At 44.7% G+C, this 22,446-nt stretch overlaps 2 protein-coding genes and 1 long non-coding RNA gene across 5 annotated transcripts; 2 read left to right on the top strand and 1 right to left on the bottom strand.

The window, feature by feature from the left end:
• The first annotated feature begins 954 nt into the window (after positions 1–954).
• Positions 955–10,557, top strand: LOC108884884 (cytochrome P450 7B1). Of its 3 annotated transcripts, none has more exons than XM_018678995.2 (6): positions 955–1,335; positions 4,260–4,396; positions 4,942–5,550; positions 6,881–7,087; positions 7,352–7,530; positions 8,513–10,557. In XM_018678995.2, the coding sequence occupies exons 3-6, from the start codon at positions 4,950–4,952 to the stop codon at positions 8,810–8,812; spliced, it is 1,287 nt and encodes a 428-aa protein (XP_018534511.1). In that variant the 5' UTR covers positions 955–1,335; positions 4,260–4,396; positions 4,942–4,949; the 3' UTR covers positions 8,813–10,557. The 3 variants fall into 3 exon arrangements, with proteins under 3 accessions (XP_018534511.1, XP_018534510.1, XP_018534512.1); XM_018678994.2 differs by lacking the exon at positions 955–1,335 and adding an exon at positions 1,439–1,609; XM_018678996.2 differs by lacking the exons at positions 955–1,335; positions 4,260–4,396 and adding an exon at positions 1,454–1,609.
• A 4,488-nt stretch (positions 10,558–15,045) lies between these two features.
• On the bottom strand, positions 15,046–22,256 carry si:ch1073-184j22.1 (erythroferrone). Its single transcript, XM_018678997.2, has 8 exons — positions 21,532–22,256; positions 20,819–20,935; positions 20,383–20,497; positions 18,568–18,695; positions 18,107–18,218; positions 17,542–17,623; positions 17,381–17,459; positions 15,046–17,019 (listed from the first exon to the last, which is right to left on the bottom strand). The coding sequence occupies exons 1-8, from the start codon at positions 21,733–21,735 to the stop codon at positions 16,921–16,923; spliced, it is 936 nt and encodes a 311-aa protein (XP_018534513.1). The 5' UTR covers positions 21,736–22,256; the 3' UTR covers positions 15,046–16,920.
• On the top strand, positions 20,504–21,609 carry LOC127142407 (uncharacterized). Its single transcript, XR_007813133.1, has 3 exons — positions 20,504–20,650; positions 20,803–21,001; positions 21,511–21,609. It is a non-coding gene; the product is annotated as an uncharacterized LOC127142407 (long non-coding RNA).
• Positions 22,257–22,446: the final 190 nt, after the last annotated feature.

Raw genomic sequence — 22,446 nt, 5'->3', positions numbered from 1 at the left:
CATTATGAAACCAGAGGGACTCTGCACCATGTCAGGACCAGAATCTGCCTTAACCCTCTGACGACCAGTGGTGGATGTAACTGAGTACATTTACTCAACTACTGTACAGTTTCTCTTTGAGTGCGACACATTTAGATTCAGTGTATGAAGTTTATGAAGAACATTTGTCTGTTTTCCAGACATTTAATGCCTGTGAACATTTGCAGCTTTTCCTTTTAATTCTGTCATTTCTCCTCATTTTCCAAATTTTTACAAACTAATCAATCAGTCATCAATCAGCAGCTCGATAAGGATCAAATTTAGAAATGGCCTCCTCCTCAACCGACCACATCCGTTAAATCCTGTAACAGCTGAATAATCTGATGATCTTTGACAGAACCAGTTTCCCTGATGTTCGAGTCACGCTGAGTGTTTGTTAGTGTCATATCTGAGCTGTGAGTTCATGACTCACTGAGCTGCACTTTTCCCACAGATCTGTTCCAGTACTGGATGATCCTCTGTTTACTCAGAGACCTGAACCAGTGGGGGGTGTTTACACAACAGCAGGTTATTAAGACTCTGAGACTTTAACAGAAGAGGAGGAGTTTGGTTCAGGCTGTTCAGTTCTGATGTACTTTTACTTTCTGAACCCAGATCAGTGATTCTTCTTCTCTCCCATGAATCATGTGACGAGCCCTCAGATTTACCTGGTGACCTGCTGCAGACAGGTACTGCAACATGAAGTACTCACTGTCAGACTGTAAGTACATGAAGTACTGTGACTGCTCTGAGACATCACTTGAATCCTCTTGGGTTTTTGCCCCCCCCACCCCCTCAGTTTATTTGAATGTTTTCCAGCTGTGAGCTGCTGCTCCACTTCCTGTGGGAGGAGAGTGTCTCTCAGTCTGACAATAAAACACAGCAGAAATCAACTCTCAACAAACTGAACATTAAAGTAAATTCAGATTTTATTCATGTTCCAGTTTGCGTCATGAGCTCGTGGCTCAGTGAAGTCAGTGACATGTATTGGTTATTGATCATTGATGAGGGCTGATTCTCTCATGTCAGAGCGAGACGGCGCGAGTCTGGACACGGACCAGTGACTGCAGCCTGAAGGAATGATGGAACCGGAAACCACAGGGCTGAACTTTCACAATTAAAGCTCCAGACTCTGTGAGGGGAACATCAGTACAGTGACTGCAGCGGTGATCAGTCCGGTTTTATGTGAACAGTTTTTCTTCACAGCTTCACACAGAAATCAAATTCATCTCAGACCACACTGATCTCCAGCCTCACTGTTCACTGATGAGTGACTTCAGACTCAGACTGACGGTGACAAAGAGCCACAGGTGACAGGTGAGTCAGAAACGATTCGAGATGATGGTATTGATCCTCGCGTGGTCAGAGGGACTTTATTTTGAAGGTGCAGAAGCGGAAGCGGTCGGTGTGGTCCTGTGTTAAATAACAGAGTTGTGTTGTATTGCAGACAGTTCGTCGGTGTGTGTCTGTGTGTGTGTGTGTGTGTGTCGCTCTGTCCGGACAGTAACAGGACCATGTCCCCGCTGCTGCTGCTCCTGCTCGGCCTCCTCTCCCTGCTCCTCTGCCTCCTCCGCTCCACGACCAGGACCAGGTCTGTGCGTGCGTGCGTGCGTGTGTGTGTGTGTGTGTGTGTGTGTGGAGCTTCAGGTGATCGATATATTGTTATTATTGTCCCGTTATCGGTTGATCAGCTGATTGTTTAAGAATCACAGGAACTTTATTTTGAAATGACTGACGGTTAATCGATCATTGCTGGTTATTTCCCGGACTCATTGATCAGCGGATTAATCGATATCTGCAGGAGTTTCTGATACTTCACATCTGACTCTGGGTCAGAGGACTGTGGGAGTTTTATTTGAGAATTGATCAAATCGATTATCAACAGTTAGTGTTTGATTCTCTATTGATGGACTGATTGATCAGTGGCTGCAGCTCGTGCCTCCTCTGAGCTGCAGGTTGGTTTCTGTGCTTGTGTTTCCCCCACGGTCTGAGACCAGGACTCTGAACCTGGGTCTTATTTCCATGTTTCTGGGTATAGGTGATTGATGAGGACTAAAACCTGTGGAACCAGTTCAGTATTGATCAGAACAGTGACCAGCTGCTGTGATCAAACAGACGATGATCCACTGACTCAGGCTGTTATGACAGGATTCCTCCAGAGACAGGGCTTTTTATTAAAGAGTCAGATCCTTTAGTTTAACCAGAAACATCAACATAGATCTCTACCAGACTCCATTGATAAAAATAGGGATTTAACAGGAGCTGCTGGAATACCACTGCCTCCATCTGTGTGTGTGTTGTTGTGTTGTTGTGTTGTGAGGTGTTTTTTCAGCAGCTCCTGAGCTCTGTGGTGTAGAGCTGTCGATCCAGGAGCAAACACCTGGATCTATGGTTGTACCTGTGTCCTGGTTCTGAGTCTGATCCCCAGTCTGGATCTGAGTCTCAGAGGTGTGAGTTGTACAGGTCAGTCTGATCATTCATTATTTAATGAACCCTGTCAAAGATAAAACACAACAAACAACATCAAATAGAAAGTGAAACAGTTCAGGCTTAAGCCTGGATCTGACACAGAGTCTGTCAGACCAGGACCCAGACCAGGACCCAGTCTGTGATAAACCAGATCATGATATGAAGTAAAGTTGCAGGTCTGTCTGTGTTTGGAAGTTGAACATGTCTTCAGGGAGGTGGGGGTGGGGGTGTGAGGGTGGTGAGGAAGGTGGGGGTGTGAGGGCGGTGAGGAGGGTGGGGGTGTGATGGCGGTGAGGAAGGTGGGGGGGTGAGGGGGTGTTGACTGGCTGATGTGAACTCTGTAAATCTTGGCTTCAGTTCTGTGTGAAGCGGAGCAGCAGTGAACTGGAGCCAGAGGATTGTTCCAGCGTCCACACTCAGAGGCTGCTGCAAGGAACTGTGGGAGGTTCAGTGTCTCCTCTGCAGAAGGAGACACTGAGGCTCTGTTCAGAGACCTGGACCAGGTCTGATCAGGTCTGAGACTCAGAGACTCTGAAGAGTCTCAGTTCTCAGTCTCTGGCACTCAGGTGAGGTCTGTTCACCTGCTGAGAGAAACCTGAACCAATGAAGCAAACATGTAAACATGTTGTAGAGTCAGTGGACCCACTGAGGGGTCCTAGACCACAGCTTGGAAACCACTGTGTCCGTTCCTGTATTGTCACTGGGGGGGTTTCCTGAGGGGGGGTTTCCAGAGAATACAGATCAACACTGCTTGGTCTGATCGCAGAGGTGAGGATGTGTGGTTGAGTCTCAGTCAGTCAGGTTCAGGTTCAGACTCAGGTCCAGGAACAGGAACAGGAACAGGATCATGTTCTATCAGTCCATCAGCTGAAACAGTAGTGTACTGTATTAAGTGGGTCAGCAGGAGGAAACTGCCCTTGTTTAATACAAAGACTGGAAGCTGCCTCCACCTTCAGATCAGCTTCTGTCCACAAACCATTCCCCTCACCTGAACCACTCATCTCTTCCTCTGCGCTCACTGGATCACCCATATTGTACACAGCATGTATATTATATACTTATTTCTATTTTTATTCTATTTTATTTACTTTTTCTCTCATGCATATTTGTGCTGGACAGACACTAACTGCTCTGACTGTGACTGTGAAACAGTGCACAAACAGAGTTACATGTCCAGGTGCAGGTGAACCAGGACTCAGTGCAGTAAAGTCACATTAGAGTCTGAGGAGGAAACAGAAAGTGAAGGAACAATTCAACAGTTAGAGAACTCCTCAGACGTTCTCAGGTCTGATCGACGTGTCCGCTCTGGTCTCAGCTCACAGAAAATCAAACCACCAACAGATCAAACTGTTTTCCTCGGCTCATGAAAAGTTGATAGTTTCAGATACATGGATGTTTTGTTTTTTGGTTGATAGTGATGATGGATTCAGCTGCAGAGTCAATGAAATGTACCAGATGAAAATAAAGTTTGACATATAAAGAACGTAAAGCTCTGGTCTGTGGAATAATAAACCTGTGTTAATTAAACTGAGGGAGAGTCGGAGGAAGAGGAAAGGTTGGGTCCAGATCTGTTTTCAGATTAGAGGGAGGAGGGAGAGTCCACCCTCTCAGTTTACTCTCTCTACCAGTCCTATGGTTTCACAACGTCAGACCAACAACACCTGAAGTCCAAAGTCCAGGTGTTAATGAACAGAGAGCTGAGGACAGAAACTGCACATGTTCACAGTGATGGGCGTGAATAATCAAACCTTTCTCTTCTCTTCCTCCTGCAGGAGAGATGGTGAACCTCCTCTGATTAAAGGCTGGATCCCTATCATTGGAAAAGCTCTGGAGTTTGGAAAAGATGCCCATAAATTTCTAGAGAAACATAAGGAGAAATATGGAGACGTTTTTACAGTGCAGATAGCTGGTTGGTATTTACACAGTGTTCCCCTCCGCTGATAAGGTCTGACTGCCTGTTAATGATCATGATAGTGCAGTCACTCTAAACATATTTGTAATGTTGACCCAGACCAGGCCCAGGGGCAGGAGAGGTCAGGGAGTCTCTGTATGAAGTGACTGTTAATATTCCACATTTGAATATCACAGGTCACAGAATAACTACAGAGACTCAGTGGGATAAAGAGAATGAAAACCCTGTAGATCTCCTCTGTCTCCACTGAACCTGCTGATCCTGGTAAAAACATTTAGGTGGTGGATAAGTAAACCAGCACTGACAGCAGAAACATGATGGTCCAGAACCTTCTGACGGGGGTGGGGGCCTGGGCTGGGCTAGGCCTCTCCTCAGCAGTGGTCTGAGGACAAGGTGAAGGGGTCCCACTTGGTCTGGACTGTCTATGCTACTGTCCTAGCTCATCAGCGTAAACTGTGTTTCAGTCACTTTCTGCTGAACATTTTCTTCACTGAAATATTTTATTATCAGCTGCACTGACTCAGGTGTGCTCTCTCCTGCAGGTAAGTACATGACCTTCATCATGGACCCTTTACTGTATCCAAACATCATCAAACATGGCCGACAGCTGGACTTCCACGAGTTCTCCAACAGGGTGGCTCCGTTCACCTTCGGCTACCCGCCCGTCACTGGAAAGTACCCCGGCCTGCGGGAGGAGATCCGCCGCTCCTTCCACCTCCTCCAGGGAGACGGTCTGATAGCCCTGACAGAGAGCATGATGGGTAACCTGATGCTGGTGTTTCGTCAGGACCACCTTGCAGAGCGGCCGGGGGAGGAGGGCAGCTGGAAGAGCGGCAACATATACCAGTTTTGTTTTACAGTCTTGTTTGAGGCCACTTTCCTCACCTTGTACGGCAAACCGCCGGCCGCCAGGCGCCACAGCGGGATGGGGGTCCTGAGGGAGGACTTCATCAAGTTTGACAAAATGTTTCCCCTCCTCATCGCTCAGATCCCCATCTGGCTTCTGGGACGGACCAAGGCGATCCGCGAGAATCTCATCAGATGTTTCCTGCCACACAGGATGTCGATTTGGTCCAACAAATCCCAGTTCATCAGGAGACGGTCGGAGGTGTTCGATCAGTACGACACACTGAGGGATTTCGACAAAGCAGGTAGACCACATCATGTCTGAGTCAGTCGCTGTTCATGAAGGCCTGTAGGAGTTTACAGTTTGATTAGGTTGTCTAACATGAACCACAGGTAGCTCAGGTGAGAGTTTTCTGATCTGTCTCCTCTGTGGTTCAGGTGTTGTTGGGTTTAGGCCACTAGAACTATTTTGTTAAACCTTCAGTTCGTAACTTTTGTCTCTCCCTTGTGGCAGTGAGAGTAATTACAACCTGTATTAGTGGATCACTTTCTATCTGGTGCGTCAGAAACTTTTCTTGGACTCCTCCTGGGTCCACAGGCTCCATCACCCTCCCAGCTCCTGTCGCCTGCTCTGGCTCTGATGCTACGGTCGATCCCCTCTTTCAACCCTGACAAACCAATCATTGCTCACTGATGTAAAATACAATGCTGCCAGTGCACCAGCACAGGAAGCTCACCGTAGACATTTAGAGGTTTAAAACTCCAGTATACTGTGAAATACAGACATTTTCCTGGAGCTGTTTGGCTTAATCGGCTTTGTTAGAACCTGTTCAGCAGCGAAAGCTTCGTGCTGTGAGCTGAAGATTTTTGACATCTGATGACTAAAATCCTTCACCTGGTTGAAATATAAAGTTAAATACCACCAAGATCTAAAAAGATCTTAAAATCTCAGATTTCTCAGGTTTGAAAATGACATCTGGGAAACATCTGGGAACATGTAAGAACACAACTCAACAAGAACACATGTCCGTTTGCTTTTAGACATTTTAATGAGGAAAAGTTACAGATTAAACCCTTTAAATTCCTTTTAACCTTGATGAATAAATAACCTGTAAACTTTTTGTATCTTTCTCTGAATGTTCGTCCTTTGTGCTACATTTTCTGAACCTTCTCTCTCTGTTTGGATAAAAGGCTCTGCTCCAACCTTTCATGGCTTTTTCTGCTGATACAAGTACAACAGTTTCCCAGAACAGAACAGATGTTTGATAATTGTGCAACAGAAGACATGAGTCTGGTTTTGGTCCAGGTCACCTCTGAGCCTCCAGCTCCTCTGGTTTTCTCTCTGTTTCTCATTAAAGACTAAATCAGCATAACTCTCCCATGACTCAATAACTCTGAGATTTTAATGTTTCAATATTTGTGTTCTACTCTGCTATAGTTTATTCTGCTGTGATATACTCCACAGCTCTGTACTCTCTCTTTTCTCTCCTACACTCCTCTGTACCTCTGTCCTCCCCCTGCTCCACAGTCTCAGATAGACACAGGGTGAGGTTTGGAGGAGGTGTGGGTGAGGTGTGGGTGTGCTTTGACCTCCCCCTCAGCAGCCTGACTGACTCTCCTCCTCCTGACTTCCAGCTCATCACTTTGCCATCCTCTGGGCGTCTTTGGGGAACACGGTCCCTGCCACCTTCTGGACCATGTACTACCTGGTGAGTCACCCTGAGGCTCTGGAGGTCGTCCGTCAGGAGATCCACGATGTCCTGAGAACCAATGGGGTGGAGTTCAGCAGGGACAGAGACGTGACGATCAGCAGAGAGCTGCTGGACAAACTCCTCTACCTGGGTACACTGCTCCCTGTCCATCATGTAGTTTGTGTTGAACTCTCTGTGACTGCAGAGAGACTCAGCTCTGTGATCAGTCTGTGTTTCAGACCTTTATCTTGTCATGTTCACACAGTAACAGAGCTGTTAGTCATTACTGCGCTCAGACTTTGTCCATGTCTTTGGCAGGAAGTCAGACATGTTTTCAGTGGGTGTTGAGCCAAGTTCTCCCTTTGTCTCCTGCTCTCAGTGTAAATCTGATCTCAGGTCTGACCTTCCTCCACAGAGAGCTCCATCAACGAAAGCCTCCGCCTGTCCTCAGCCTCCATGAACATCCGTGTGGCTCAGGAGGACTTTGATCTGCAGCTGGACAGCGAGCGCTCGGTGCCCGTTAGGAAAGGAGACATCATCGCTCTGTACCCTCAGAGCATGCACCTGGACCCCGAGATCTACGAGGAACCTCAGGTACTGATCAATTAACTTAGATACACTGTCGTCTTCTTCACTGAGGAATTGAGTCCAGTTATTATCTCAGAATTACATTAATGTCCAAACTGTTTAATGGGATTTGACAGGGATGATTACTGGATAAATGACTGGATTATCTGCACAGTTTAATGACTTTTCAAGGGCTAAAAATCCCTTAAATATTTTCTTCCATGTTATTTGGTAAATACTTTAAATACAAAGTGTTTTTGACCCCCTGAAAACCTGCTCCATGAAAACCCATTAAAACTGTAGATGTTATACATTACAGTCCATTAATATATCCATTAATGGAAGTCTTCTCAGAGTACAAAGTTAGGGAGACCTGTAAAGTTAATCTGAAAAGGCCTTAATGAACACATGGAGTAGATTTTTTTTTTCAAAGTAGAGGACAGATGAAGGATCTCTGACTGATTCAAATGTTTGTTTTCAGGATTAATTAAGGAGATTTTTGTTTCACTCTGTTTTGTATTTCAATGTAAGACTGTTTATAAATTTAACTTTGATGAACAGTGTTTTAAATGGTTCAATCTTAAATATATGAAATATATCACAGTTACATTAATAGAATGTTATTATTCATGTTCTGGTGCTGATAGAAGTTTACTTTTACCTCTTGACTTTATACACTTTGTTCCCAAACATTCATTAATAATAATAATAATAATAATAATTCGACTTTAAAACAAAGGAACAACTGGATCAAAGAGGTTGAAGTAAAATCAGGGTCATTTTGTGAACGTCAGTAATGATTGTAAAGTATGGGATGTGAAGTCTGTTGGCTGAGATGGAGAAACTCAGAAACACTGAGCACAACACAGAAGCAAACATGAAAACTTAGCTGGAGGTGGGTGGAGGCCATCTTTCTTTGGTATACAGTTGTCCTGATGAATCCTCAGCAGGTTCAGGTTGTGTTTAGTGGAGCTGTTAACAAACGTTGTTGTTGTCTCTGTATGGTCAGACGTTCCAGTTTGACCGCTACACGCAGGACAGTAAAAAGAAGACGGACTTCTACAAAGACGGTGAGAAGCTCAAGTATTACCTGATGCCATTCGGCTCCGGCTCCTCAAAGTGTCCCGGACGATACTTCGCCATCAACGAGATCAAACAGTTCCTGTGTCTCCTGCTGCTCTACTTCGACCTTCAGCTGGAGGAAGGTCAGACCAGAGCCACGGTGGACTCCAGCAGAGCCGGACTGGGGATCCTGCTCCCCACCACCGACATACGCTTCAGATACAGACTAAGAGTTAACCAGGATTGAAGAGTCAGTGATGGTGGTGTTTGTTACTGACTTGACACACAGTGGGTGATGTTTTCTCTGTTGCATCCATGTCCAGTCAGTAAGAGATTACAGCAACTGTAACATGACAAAACATCTATCAGCTTTATGCAGCTTTATAGTGAGTTTAGGCTCTTTGTTTATCTGTTCACTGCTCTGGTTGACTCTCTCAGCTCTCATAGTGCTGTTTTTGGAGAAACATCTGTAAAAATCCACTGTCCTTTACCAAACAGCAGACAGACTCGGTCAGAGAGCAGAGGAGGTGGAGGAGTCCAAACAATCCAAATACTGCTCTTAGATTCTTCAGGTGGAGACAAACGCCACTCCACATGGCTCAGCATATTGATCTGTAACTGATGGATCATATCAACTTTAGAAGTGCTGATATGTTTCTGAGAAACTCCCACTAAAGCTTTGCAGCATTTCGTGCTGAGATCATTCCTTACTACAAAGCTGTATACTGGACTGGACTGAACCAGACTCAGTCCCTGTTGGGTCTCTATATTTTGGACAGATAATTAAACAGGATCTCAGTATCAGCCCTTCATGTTTGCATGTTCAGCTGTTTTGTGTCTAGAAAACGTACAACATCTAAACCTCAAACGTTTGGTCACTGAGACAGAAAAGGAAATCATTTCTGGGCATTTTCCCTCTTTGATTGGCAGCATTGACTCCAGAGGAGGTGCTGCAGTAAGTCATTTCATTGTTCACAGGTTGTAGTGAGTCCAGAATCCTTATTCACTGTCTGACATCTGATCTGAGTCTGGACTCTGTGTGGTCCATCACCTGCTGTGTGTCAAGTCCTCTGCACTATGCAGTCATCTTCCTCTTCTGTGAATTATTGATTATGATATAAATACTGTATGAGACTGAGCACTGATACAGGCCTGTAAAGAAAGGCAGCTGTGAATAAGCCAGGCACTAAAGTCATCTTCACATTAACTGTACCACTGTGTTTTTATATGATTTTTTTAATCATCTGTTTAGTTTTGACAGGTTTTCTACTACTGATTTAAGTTAAAGAAACAGTCCAACACTTAAGAAAATCCTCTGGCTCTCTCTCCTCAGGATGTGTTTAGCCTAGCTTAGCACAAAGACTGGAAACAGATGGAAACTGTTAGCCTAGCTCCATGAGAAGAGAACAAACTCCACTCTGCAGCAGCTCTCAGTCTGATTTATATTACTGAGCAGGTTGAACAAACAGAAATGTAAACACCTGCAGTTTTAGCAGCGGTTGGAGCGATTTGTTGTTCTATCAGTGTCGAGCGAGGATTTCCTCAAATGTGGGAATGTTCCTTTATTGTCCCTGCCATGAACAGTGAATCTGGAATAACTGAATCATATGACAGATGTTAAAAATTATTATATTTGTTATGTGATTTTTAAATGATGTTTAATTTTCAGAATGTGAGTCAGATACACTACCATAAACACTACATTTATACTTTAATGTGAAGTAAAATGAACTGTAATGTAAACATGTAGTTTGTCATTTAACTGATTTCTATGGTGAGAAAAGGTTTCTTACTTTTTAGATAATCCAGTTACAGTCATCTGAATTTATAGTAAAAGTGTGAATGAGCATTTAAATGTCTGAGATACTTCTAAGATGAAAAAAGGATGTTTTAATGACCTTGTTCTACAACAACAAATATGTGATCTGTGTTTTACCTTTTAACTTGTTTACTCCTGAAATCCTGAATTAAAAAAACGCTTTTTCACTAATATATTTTTCTTATTATATTTTCTTCTTCTGTGTAAAAATCAGTGAAACAAGCCAAGATGCTGAGTTCATCAATACACCACCAATATCCACTGATCATGTAACTTATTGATCTGTGTAGTTTTGCTGCAGTGTTTGTTCCAGCCACAGGGGGCAGCAGAGAGTCTGAGCTGCAGCGGTCAGAGAGGAAGAAGAAATGATGCACCGCCATGTTGGATTTTCAGTGGTGTTGAGTTTAACTGCAAACACCTGAACTACACTGAGTGAGTGAGTAAATCTCAGGTTTGTCACTTTATCCTGCTTCAGTCTGATTTCTGTTTCCTGTTCAGGTCGTGAAGTTTCCTTCTGCCTGAACTGGAGACATGTTGTCAGAGAACCGTATGAGACCTGACATGTCCCTGTTTATGCTGTGGTCCTGAATCACAGACGATGTTTGTGTTAAAGCTGAACATGTCTCTGAGCTTTGTGGTCTCAGGTTGTTTGAACTCACTGTCCTGTAACGCAACACAAACCGTGTTATTTACCTGAGGTTTAGCTCCAAATCAAATTCAGCAGCTCTGCTACGACAACATTATAGTTAAAGACCATTAGAAACACTTAAAAAACAAGACAGGGAGATACCACAACTTTGTTCTCATCCACACCACATTAGACCAGCTCTAAATCACAAACCACTGCACTTAAGACTGCTTAAATTTGAACTACAAAACACAGCAAAGATCCCAGATAAGAAGTTAAAACACCTTCATTCAGATGCTGAATGGTGGTCATAATCTTAGAACACAGAAAATACAGTTAAAATTGAGCTGGATGTTCTTCTGTTGATTGACTGAAGTTATTATAACAGATTCACAGACCACAGTAAACCCAGGACTGAATGAAGATGTGACTCCCACACTGTTGTAGATGGATATATATTGTTTTCTGTCTTATTATTTGTTCATTTTTCCCATGTTCTTCTTTCTATGTTATGCAGCCATCTAGTGGTCGTACTTTATATGTGTCACCTGTGAGTTCATTCACTTTCTGCTCAGGTGTTTGCAGTTATCTTGTATCTGCTACAGGAGAAACTGTTGAGGGTTAAACCCTGAAGAACATGTCTGTTGTTACTCAGCTCATTTTAAACATGTATGGTCTGTGTATGTCATCTTTAATATGTTGGTCAGTAAAATGTAGAATAGATAAACTGACCTCTTTTATAAAGAGTCTACAGCTCATGACTGAGAGTCACCTCCTGTATTCACCCTCCCATCATCACTTCATAATATCACAGACTGACTGAGACCAATAACGTGATGCATCCATAACCCTTCCACTTACGACATATGAGTCAGCTCATACAGATTTATATAAAGAGCGAAGTGAATCTAAAGTGATACAGAAACAGTTTGTCACTGGTTCAGATATTTCTGTGGTGACTGAATTCATCAAACAGGGAAACAAGTAGAAGTTAGATTTGAAACAGAGTTTAAGGTGTAGACCAATCAGACAACTGAAATCATCTCTCATTAAACATTTTTAAGCAAATCTCTGAATACACACGATACCAAAGGTGGACATCAAGATCAACACCAAGGTATGTGAAATTACTCAAGTCACTTTGTTGTTTTTGTAACATAGTGTTGAAACAGGAACAATCGGACAGTTTTCTTATTGTTTGTTGCTACTCTGTAGATTTCATTCACATCACCATGACAACCAACAGAATGATATTCAAAGAAGAAAAGGTTTATATCCACATGTACATGTTTATATACAGTTTATAAATAGAATTATATTCTCTGATCAGTTGTTTGGATCATCTGAAGAATCAGAAGATTCATCTTCATTATCTCAGTGTGACTGAAGGTCAAAAATCTTCACTGGGAGAATTCTCCAAGTGTTAATGAATGGAAACATCTTCTCAGTGAAAGTGTGTGTGAAGGTGTGTATGTGTGTGTTAGTATCAGGATCAGAGAACAACAGCTTTCCTCTGTCACAGTCCAGATTCGTTCTGATCCTCTGGAGCTGCTTCTTCAGTGAGAGATCAGTGTCTGGATGTGACGGTGACTGTGTTGAGTATTCACCTTCAAAGAACCATATTCCCCATAATCCAGACTCTGTGTCTCCCTTCCTCTGGACAGACTCTGCTAACACACCCAGTATCCAGTCTGTATTGTCTCCAACCTCAACATCCCAGCTGTGAGTCCCTGAGTTAAAACCCTCAGAGCCCAGGACAGACCAGTAAAAATCAAACCTCTCTGGATTGTCAGGAAGCTGCTGTCATTCCTCTCCTCGTCAGATCTTCAGACAGGATCAGTTCTGGACCAGTAGAGTTTGGATCCAGAACCACAGGACTGTAGGAGACCATGTCCTTCATCTTGTTCCAGATGTTGAAGGTCAGGTTGCCCAGGTGTTTGGCCTGGTCTATCAGAGCTCCTGAGAGCAGGGCGCTGCTGGACTCTTTCCACTGCAGCCTTGTAGCTGTTGAGGAATGAGACGTCTTCAGCTCTCAGCTCGTCCTCTGTGGCTCTGACTGTGTGTGAAAGAGCTGCTATCTCTCTGCTCAGAGCCTCCATCTTCTCCTTCATCATCTGACTCTTCTGCTCCTCTTCCTCCCTCAGTGCAGCCATCCTGGCCTCCTCTTCCTCTTCTAGAAACTGGTGAAGCTTCTTAAACTGCTCCTTAATCTGCCTCTCTGTGTGTCGGGCCTGGACCTTAATGTGTTCTGCTGTTTGATCAAACTTCACTTTAACTTCTTCTAAACTCTTTAACTTCTTCTTTAAGGGCTCCAGAGTCCACTGAAGTTCCTTCTTGTGTTGTCGTGCAGCTTCATCGACGGGTCTGAATCTGTGGTTGGAGTGTTTTTCTGAATCTCTGCAGACGAGACACACTGGCTGCTGATGGTCCAGACAGAAGAGTTTGAGTTTCTCAGAGTGCAGACTGCAGAGAGCCTCTGAAGATCTCTGATCTCTCTCCTGTAAGAAGGACTCACACAGGTTCTTTAAGGCCAGGTTTGAAGGAGGACACTCTTGGAATATGTTCTCTGTCCACCAGCTGTGCAGACAGTCTTTACAGAAGCTGTGGCTACATGACAGGATGACAGGATCTTTAAAGATGTCCTGACAGACCAGACAGCAGAGATCCTCCTCTAATCTGGAAGCCATTTAGTCTGAGTGAAGCTGAAAACACAGCAGACAGACAGCTCAGACAGGAAACCAGTCAGTCATTCCCTGTTCACTGAGAGTTACTTTGAGTCTTTGTTGTAAACCTCTTGTTCAGTGTGTGGAGTCAGCAGCAGGTTAAAGTGGTGGTTCTCTGTGTTCCCTGAGTTCAGTGGAGGGGTGGAACCCTGTCAGAGCAGGAACAGTCAGGATTGGACACTTGTGTTGAATTTCCCTTCAAGCAGATCCACACCAAAACTGAATCTCCCATCCTTCCACCAAGTTTGGTGTGAATCCAGGTAACCTAGAGCTGCTCACAATGACGGTACTAACCCACTGATGTTAAGCAGGTGTGGTGTTCAACATTTTTCTGATGTATTGGTCTTGGTGGAGGTTTGGACTCCACTGTTCTGGTTTTCTTTTGTTTTCAGAGGCATTGCTGAATCCCTCTACTTTCTCAAACTTGTATCAGCTGTGAGGATCTTTGTGTCAGTCAACATTCAAAAATGCACTGATGGCATTCTGGTATTTTATCATATTTACATGTAAACGTCCTACTGAATGTAAACACTATAACTGCTCTGTGTGTGTTGTTTTAGATTTTACAGCTTCTCTGCTTCGTGTGTGTTGGTGTGTGGTTTATTCTGTTTAACTGTGTGTCTCTGAGTGTGTGTGTGTGTGTGTGTAATGAGGCCTGCTGTCAGCAGGGCCGTCATGCAGGCCTCATTATTCTGTCGACACGCCTTGTACGGTAACTCAGCCTCTGTGAGTGTGTGTGTGTGTTTTCATGGCTCAATGCCAAGCGTAAGGCGCCACTTTATGAGTGTGATGATCTCACCTCACCCCACCTCCAAACACTGTGTATTCAGCAGTGTGTGTGTTTGATAGACTAGTTGTGTAGAAGAGAAAGTGTGTTTATAAGACAGTTGTGCTTTAAAGGATCATTCTGTAGAAGGATATCAAAGAGACACTGTGGTGTTGGCTGCAAGTAGTGTTGCAGAGATTTGTTGACCAACAGCTGCTGCAGTGACTCTACACAGCATCTCTAAAGTGTGTTTGTTGGTTTGAGGTCTGTCCTAACTAAACCCACTGACTAGCTGGTTAGATAACAAGACACAACATGTACAAAAGGCAGCTGTGTAGCTGGTGGATGTTCTTTCTGTTGATGGAGCTAGTTACACCCTGTTTTCAGTCTTTGTGCTAAGCTAGGCTAACAATGCCTCTGTACAGGATGTAGAGAGGTGAGGCTGAAATCCATCCAGAGAATCAAACTGTACCTAGTGTTTGTTTCAGGAAAGTTTTTTACTTCCTGACGTAAATCCATCTGGAATGATCAACAGACGCTGACAGACAGTAGAAAGGTTTATTATCAGAATTATTCACAACTTGTTTATCACATCCAGAGAATAAATATTAATATTAAAGTAAAAAGAGGACAGATGTCATATAATCATTAAATCTGTACAGGAAAACACTGCTGCTGTTTCCAAACTCAAAGTCTCTGTGACAAAGGTTTTTACTCTCAGTATTTTCTCCTCAGGAAACATTTGTTACTCCATCTGAATACTTTAGCACGAGGCCGCTCAAACATAAAGATTCAATAAAAAGTAAAATGTGAAAATGTCATCAGTGGCCTTCCAGAGATCGGTTGAATGAAGGTCATCCTCAGAAAACGACCAGCCTCCATGGCTGCAGTTCCTCTAACGTCCAGTAGGTGGCGCTCCAAGAAAACTGCAAATATAAAATCCTTTCAGTTTTTACACCAGTGATAAATCAGTTCTGATTGAGTCTCAGAGATGATCCAGAGAATTACTGCTGCATAAAGAACAGAGGCATGTTCAGGGTCTCTCAGCACCACCCAACCTCCACCCTCTGCACCAGAACGATGATTTCTGGCTTCATTAACTGACAAACATGGACTCGAGCAGTAAACCCAAACATCCACCAGTGCCCGTGAGCCTGACAAAGAGTCTCTGTTTTCCTTAGATGGCAGGATGGCAGACAATCTAGAAAAGGCCTCTGTCATTCAGCCCTGAGTGTAACTGAACAGATTTCAGAGCAGACGTCAGCCTCACCCCAAACATCCACACTCAGGATCCTAATGTGAATTCTGTGTAGAAAAATGAATGAGGGTTTCATATGATGTTACAGTTGGCATTCAACACAGGCCTCTTTGTTAGTGTGTCTGCGAGTCCTGGAAAAAGTGTGTAAATACCCAGAATGCTTTTACATTTCAAATTTAATTTTAGAAGTCTTCAGTAGTTGAGGTTTCCAGGAGCAGATTTCACATCTTAGTTAGAAAACTTAAAGGCATTGTATGTGTTTACACACAGAGTGTTAAGCTGTTGACACAAATAGCAAAGCTTAGTCTCAGTATTTTTGCCTTTAATGGACGGTGGACAGAGAAGAGACAGACAGGAAGTAAGGAGACATTGGGGACAGTTAACCAAACTGTGTTTGGTCTCATCAGGTCTGGGTGGGTCCTGCTGAATCGCTGCAGGTCTCAGGTCTGTGTTACCTCTGTCCTCTCTCCTTACCAGATGGTGACGGTAATGCACCAATTCATTCTTGGTAACCACCAATAAATCTCAGAAGAGGAAGTTTGGGTTGTTTCTGTTGGAAAGAAATCATGGCTGACAGCTCACAGCACCTGCTCAGGTTGTTTTTTATAAATAAATTTACTGTTAAAGTTATAACATCTTACATTTGAAGGTTTCTGAAAGATTCTCACTGCTGCTGCTTTCACTCCTGTTTTCTTAAATTGACAGAGAATTTCTTGCAGTGTTCCCTCTCATAGCCACTGATGGTGATGACAGGGGTTCCAACTTTTGGACCAGTAATTTGTGGAGCTGCATTGGTGCCAGTTTTTGGCATCAGTGCCAGACTTTTTTCAGACTTTTTTTTTTCAAAAGTGGATCCAGTTCTAGATCAGGCACCAGTACCACCTCTGTGGAAAAGGGCTGTTAGTCTGGCAGCCACCTGGTCACATGGTGTAGCTGATCAGTGCCTTTGAGTGATCTAGGTAAGAAATCCTGATACAGATTACATGTCTGCAGCAGGTGGGGAGGGATTCCTGTTCAGGCTGCTGTTCATCACAAAGTCTCATTGAGAAACAGCCATGACATTGTTCTGTTTTACTGATGGAGCCCAGATGATGATGTGCAGGTGCTGCTCTGTGCTGTGATCTGGAAACTCCCCAAACAAATGTGTTTCTGTTTGTGTGTTCAGACTCCCAGCAGGATCCCAGAGAACAGAGAGTCCTGCAGGACGCTGATGGCTGAGCCGGTGGCGTTGTCCACAAACACCGAGACGTACTCTCCAGCCTGAAAACACAGAAACACAAAGTCTAACGATCATATCCACTCCTCACATCTCAGCAAAAAGAAACAGGTGAAATTATTTCTCCTGCTTTTGATTCTCCAGCAGTGATTCTGACTCTTGTTTCCAGGTGTTGACTCATGGAGAAAAGAAACTGAATTATCTCATTGTGTTTTACTGAATTGTGATGAGGTCAGTGCGTTGTTTCTCTACAACATATAACCTCCTCAAACCATGGAAACGTTTCTGTGATGGAAACAAGTCATTAGTGTCTGTTCTGAAAACGGTCGATTTAAAAAGTTCTGCAGCTTCTGATGCTGTGGTCTGAGTGAAGGTGTTGTGTGGACCTACAGGTGTGTATCTCACCTGTAGATAGAGGGTTCCTGTCAGTAAGATGCTGAATGTTCCTCCAGCAGCTGCCACGCCCATCACAGACTCTACAGACCTAACACACACCATATTATTATTAACACCCAGCCAGAGATCAATCACTGATTACAGTTAGAAATACAGTGAACTGTACTCACAGGTTACTTTGACAGAGCGACTCGATGCAGATCGCTGCTCTCACACTGTCTCTGAGTCGGACCTGGACTCTGTCACCAGACTCTGACACACAGATAAACAGGTTATTTAATGATGAGGAGGTACAGAAATGAAGGTGTAAAACAGAGGCTGCCCGCAGACCTCCGCAGCTGAACAGTTACACAGTTGGTTGGTCAGTTGGTCAGTTGGTCAGTTGGTCGGTTGGTTGGTCAGTTGGTCAGTTGGTCAGTTGGTCAGTTGGTTGGTCAGTTGGTCGGTTGGTTGGTCAGTTGGTCAGTTGGTCGGTTGGTCGGTTGGTTGGTCAGTTGGTCAGTTGGTCAGTTGGTTGGTCAGTTGGTCGGTTGGTTGGTCAGTTGGTCAGTTGGTCGGTTGGTTGGTCAGTTGGTCGGTCAGTTGGTCAGTTGGTCGGTTGGTTGGTCAGTTGGTCAGTTGGTTGGTCAGTTGGTCAGTTGGTCAGTTGGTCGGTTGGTCGGTTGGTTGGTCAGTTGGTCAGTTGGTCGGTTGGTCGGTTGGTTGGTCAGTTGGTCGGTTGCGTGCAGCTCTCACCGATCAGGAGGCTGGCCGTCAGCTGGTAGAATCCAGAGATGGGTGCTATGTATCGGCCGGTGCTGGTGTTGAAGCTCTGGCCCCTCTGGAGGCTCCGCTCAGAGTCTGAGGGCTGCAGGGGTCAAAGGTCACACAAGAAGCAATTACAGAACAGGTTCAGGGTTTTCAGGTCAGAGCAGTAACCTGACACCTGATTGAGCAATGACCAGGACAACATCCTCAGCCCTCACTCTGTGTGACAGCATGAAGTTTATCTGAAGCTCAGGCTGAGCTGGACAGTGAACGTTACAGAGCATCAGATTCACTCAGTGTGTTTCTATCTGACTCTACTCTCAGCAGAGTCACAGGAGTTTTGGTTTGACAAAGTCAGACCAATGAAACAGCTGAAATATAAACTATAATGTGTTATTGTGTGTGTGTGTGTGTGTGTGTGTGTGTGTGTGAGAGAGAGAGAGAGAGACCTTGCTGAACGGCTGCAGCTCCAGCAGACTGCGGCGTGGGATGGTGATGGGCTGCAGGAGGCGACTGAGGAAGGAGGTGGAGACACGAGGAGGACGATCGCACTGCAGACACACTCCCCCCGCCATGTCTGGGGGGGGGGGTTAGATAAAGGGGAAAAAGTGTGTGAGTGTGCGTGTGTGTGTGTGTTGGCATGCTGCCTGCTCAGCACTGAGACGTAAACACACACAGAGACAGACACAAACATTTACAGACTGTGTGTGTGTGTGTTTCCTGTCAGAGACTCAGACTGTGGTCAGACTGTCTCTATTGATCACTGATGGTTGTTTAATCCTCTTGTCCACATGTTGAAGTGTGTTTCTGGGTGCAGTGTGAGTCAGACAGCATCAGATATTCAGGACCACGTCTGCAGACCAGCTGGTCAGGATCAGGGATGTGGATCATTCATTTCTGACGCTGATTCTCTGTCGTTACACTTTCAGCTGATTTAAACGAGTGAGAACGAGGATGTGATCGCTGCAAGAAACTAAACTTTAACAGACGGTCGGTGTAATGCCGCCTTTAGACCTGTCTGTGCTGCAGTGAACATCACACCACAGGACCTGTTAGCCTCAGTACCAGGGTCCATAAGTTGAGAGTTTATTGATTTTTAGTTTAGAGACATTTGAGCCCAGGCCCGTACAGAACCAGGTCTCAGTCAGGACATAGGAAACATTCCTGTGTTAGAAGCACCAGATACTCGCTGCTCAAAATAATTTAAAAAGCTAAAAATGTAAATTAATATAAAATTACATGTGCAACTTCAGCAAGTTTTTACTTCTGTCGCACTTGAACCAAGGTGTGAATCTGTGAAACAAACTGATGCTGCTGTCCACCTGTATGACCTCATCACATCAGGTGAGTCTGGAACACACTGTAATCTGATACTATATGTGTAGATGTAGCATGTTACAGCTCAACATGATGTACACCACATATGAGTAGTATTATTATGGTATTATTTCTTCATCGTTTCATCTGCTTCAGCTTTTATCTCTGATTCAAACACAAACTGAAATATGAAAACACAGAATCAAACTGATGGAGGAAAACAAGCAGCATGCATGAACGAACACATTCACACACACGCACACACACAAATGTGCAGAAAGTAACAAAGACACACCATCAGTCAGCAGGTATGTCAGGAATCCTGCAGCTGAGCCAAGTCACATCCACGCTTCACAAAATTACCCCTATTAAGGACTCAGACAGCCTGCCTCCACACACACACACACACACACACACACACAGAGCTGTATTTATATAACCTACATACAGAAAACACTGAGTGAAAGTGAAAAATGAAAGTGAGCAGTTTGCAGACAGGCTGCAGACGGAGCCAGTTACTGAGTAATGTCTGCAGTAACTAAGTGTAGTAATGAGTAACTGAACGTGTGGAGTGGTTCTCTGTCGTCATGTTTTTACAACCACAACACTTCATCAGATTTTCCATCTGTAGTGAAAACAAACAGCACGTCTGTCTCCAGTCAGAGGATTCATGTGTTTGTGTCAGGTCCAGGACATGGTTAGCCTAGCTTAGCACAAAGACTGGAGGCAGAGGAAACAGTTAGCCTAGCTTAGCACAAAGACCAGAAGCAGGGGGAAAATGTTAGCATGATCAGAGACATGACCGGTGACAACAAGCAGCTGCAGAGCCAACGATCTACTTCCTGTTTACACTGACACGCACATGCTCAGTGTAGGTGAATGGTCATGTGATCTGTGTTTTCAGGTGTGTCCATGTGGGCGGAGCCTCTGTCTCAGTGACCTCTCACCTCTCAGTTTCAGCTGCAGCTCCTGGATCAGCTCCTGTTGTTGGGGCAGCAGGGGGGCGGGGGGTCCTGGAGGCCCCTGGGGTCCTGGAGGTCCTGGAGGTCCTGGAAGACCATGCTGCAGAGATGAGATGTGTTAAGCTGTGAGAGCAGCTGCTGTGTCTGATGAATCACTGGAGTTTATTCTGACTCAGTCCTGATGCTCCACACGTGGTTCATATAAAAACTACAGAGCGTCTCTGATCCAACACTTCACTTCATCCTGTCACAGGTTTGTTTGAATCTGACCTTCTCTTTATTCACTGAGTAAACACACTCTGAGGATCTTCAGAGATTTAAACTTTTAGAAATGACAGTAACAGACTCATGGTTCAGCTCAGACAGGTGTGTTTCTTTATGTTTTTATTCTGTTTCTGTTTTGAGGTGGGGGGGGTCTGACCTTGGAGGTTCGTCTGGACCCTTTGGTTCTCCGGTTGTCCCCCTTGTTGGAGTTTCTTCTGAAGATGAGCCAGGAACTGAGCGGAGACACCCGGGACAGATCCGAGGATGCCGACTCCTGAGGACAGAGACACACTCTGACCTTTAACCTCTGACCCAGAGCTCAGGGTTCATCAACCAGCAGGTAACCATGGCAACAGCACTGATGCTTCAGGTGACTGACTGGTTTACCTGGTTTACCTGGTCTGTAATTTAAAGTCAGTGATGATTGACCGACCTTCAGACTCAGAGCTCTGTGACACTCAGCTGCTGCTGAATTTATACTGACACACGACGGAAATGATTGATCATTGATTATTGATTATTGGTTATTGATTATTATATTATTGATTATTGATTATATAAAATGATCCATGATGAAAAACTCTGCAGAGAACAAGTCAACAGACATCAACAGACAGACAGACAGACAGACAGTTAGACAGACGTCAGTGTGTCAGTGTTTAGTCTGACAGACTGAACCTGGGTCTCAGATGTTTCTCATCATGTGATCAATACATTAACAGAGAGTCAGTCTGATGTGGAGCTAGTATACTTATATTCACAGCTGCACAGAAAATAACTGAACTCATTCACTAATTATTGATCAGTGATCTGATCAGTCTGATCTCTGATAATCGATTGTTTCTTCAGATCGTCAATCAGTTTTCTTACCGGGATCTCGGTGCTGACGGCCTCGTCCTCGTCCAGGATCTCCTGACTCTCCTCGCTGTCCATGTCATCGACGACCGCCGCCTCCACCACCTCCACCTTCATCATCATCATCATCATCATCATCAGTCCCAGGAGCACAGGGAGCAGCAGCAGCCCTCCTGCCCCACCTGCAGAGCTCCTTCCCTGGGCTAACCTGCTGAGCATGCTGGGTGTCTGTGGTGGAGGTGGAGCAGAGGAGGTGTTCAGGTCTGTGTCTGTGTGAAGCTAAGATGTTCCCATGATGCACCTCTGCAGCTCTGCTCCTCTTACATCAGCTCCGCTTCAGTTGTATCTGGACAGAGTGTTTTCTTCTTGTTTTTGTGCTTCGTCTTCGTTCATGTGACGACCTGTAACTTCTCCACTCTTTCCTTCCGTCTCCTCCTGTCGTTTCTCCTCCTCCTCCTCCTCCTCCTCTTCCCTCCTTCTCTGCTCAGAGTTGATTTTCCGTCGTCGGTGAGTCGGAGCTGAAGTTTTTCTGCCAGATGTAAAAACTCAGTGTGAGGTTTCAAACACTGAGTCTGTGTCAGGAAACTCTCTCTCTCTCTCTCTGTGGGTGGTTCACTGCCTCCTCCTCTCCTCCTCCTCTTTTTCCAGCTCTTCCTCTCCTGTCTTTCAGCTCAGACTCATTCCTCCTCTTCTTCTCTGCTCCTCCTCAGTTTGGACGTCTCCTCTCTGCTCACTCTGCTTTTTATCTGCCTCCCTGACTCCTCCTCCCCCTCCTCCTCCTCCCCCTCCCTCCCTCCCTATCTTTCTTCTCTCTATCAGTCTCTGGATCTGAAGCTGTCACTCCATCTGTCTTCAGTCTTTTCCTTAATGTCTCTGCAGCGTCCGTCTGTCTGTCCCTCCTTGTTTTTATCTCTTCTCCCATCGTTTGTC

Source organism: Lates calcarifer, linkage group LG4 (assembly GCF_001640805.2).
Source record: "Lates calcarifer isolate ASB-BC8 linkage group LG4, TLL_Latcal_v3, whole genome shotgun sequence".
Taxonomy (NCBI): domain Eukaryota; kingdom Metazoa; phylum Chordata; class Actinopteri; family Centropomidae; genus Lates; species Lates calcarifer.
The sequence above is the reverse complement of the archived record's forward strand: the minus strand, read 5'-3'. Positions and strand labels throughout refer to the sequence as shown.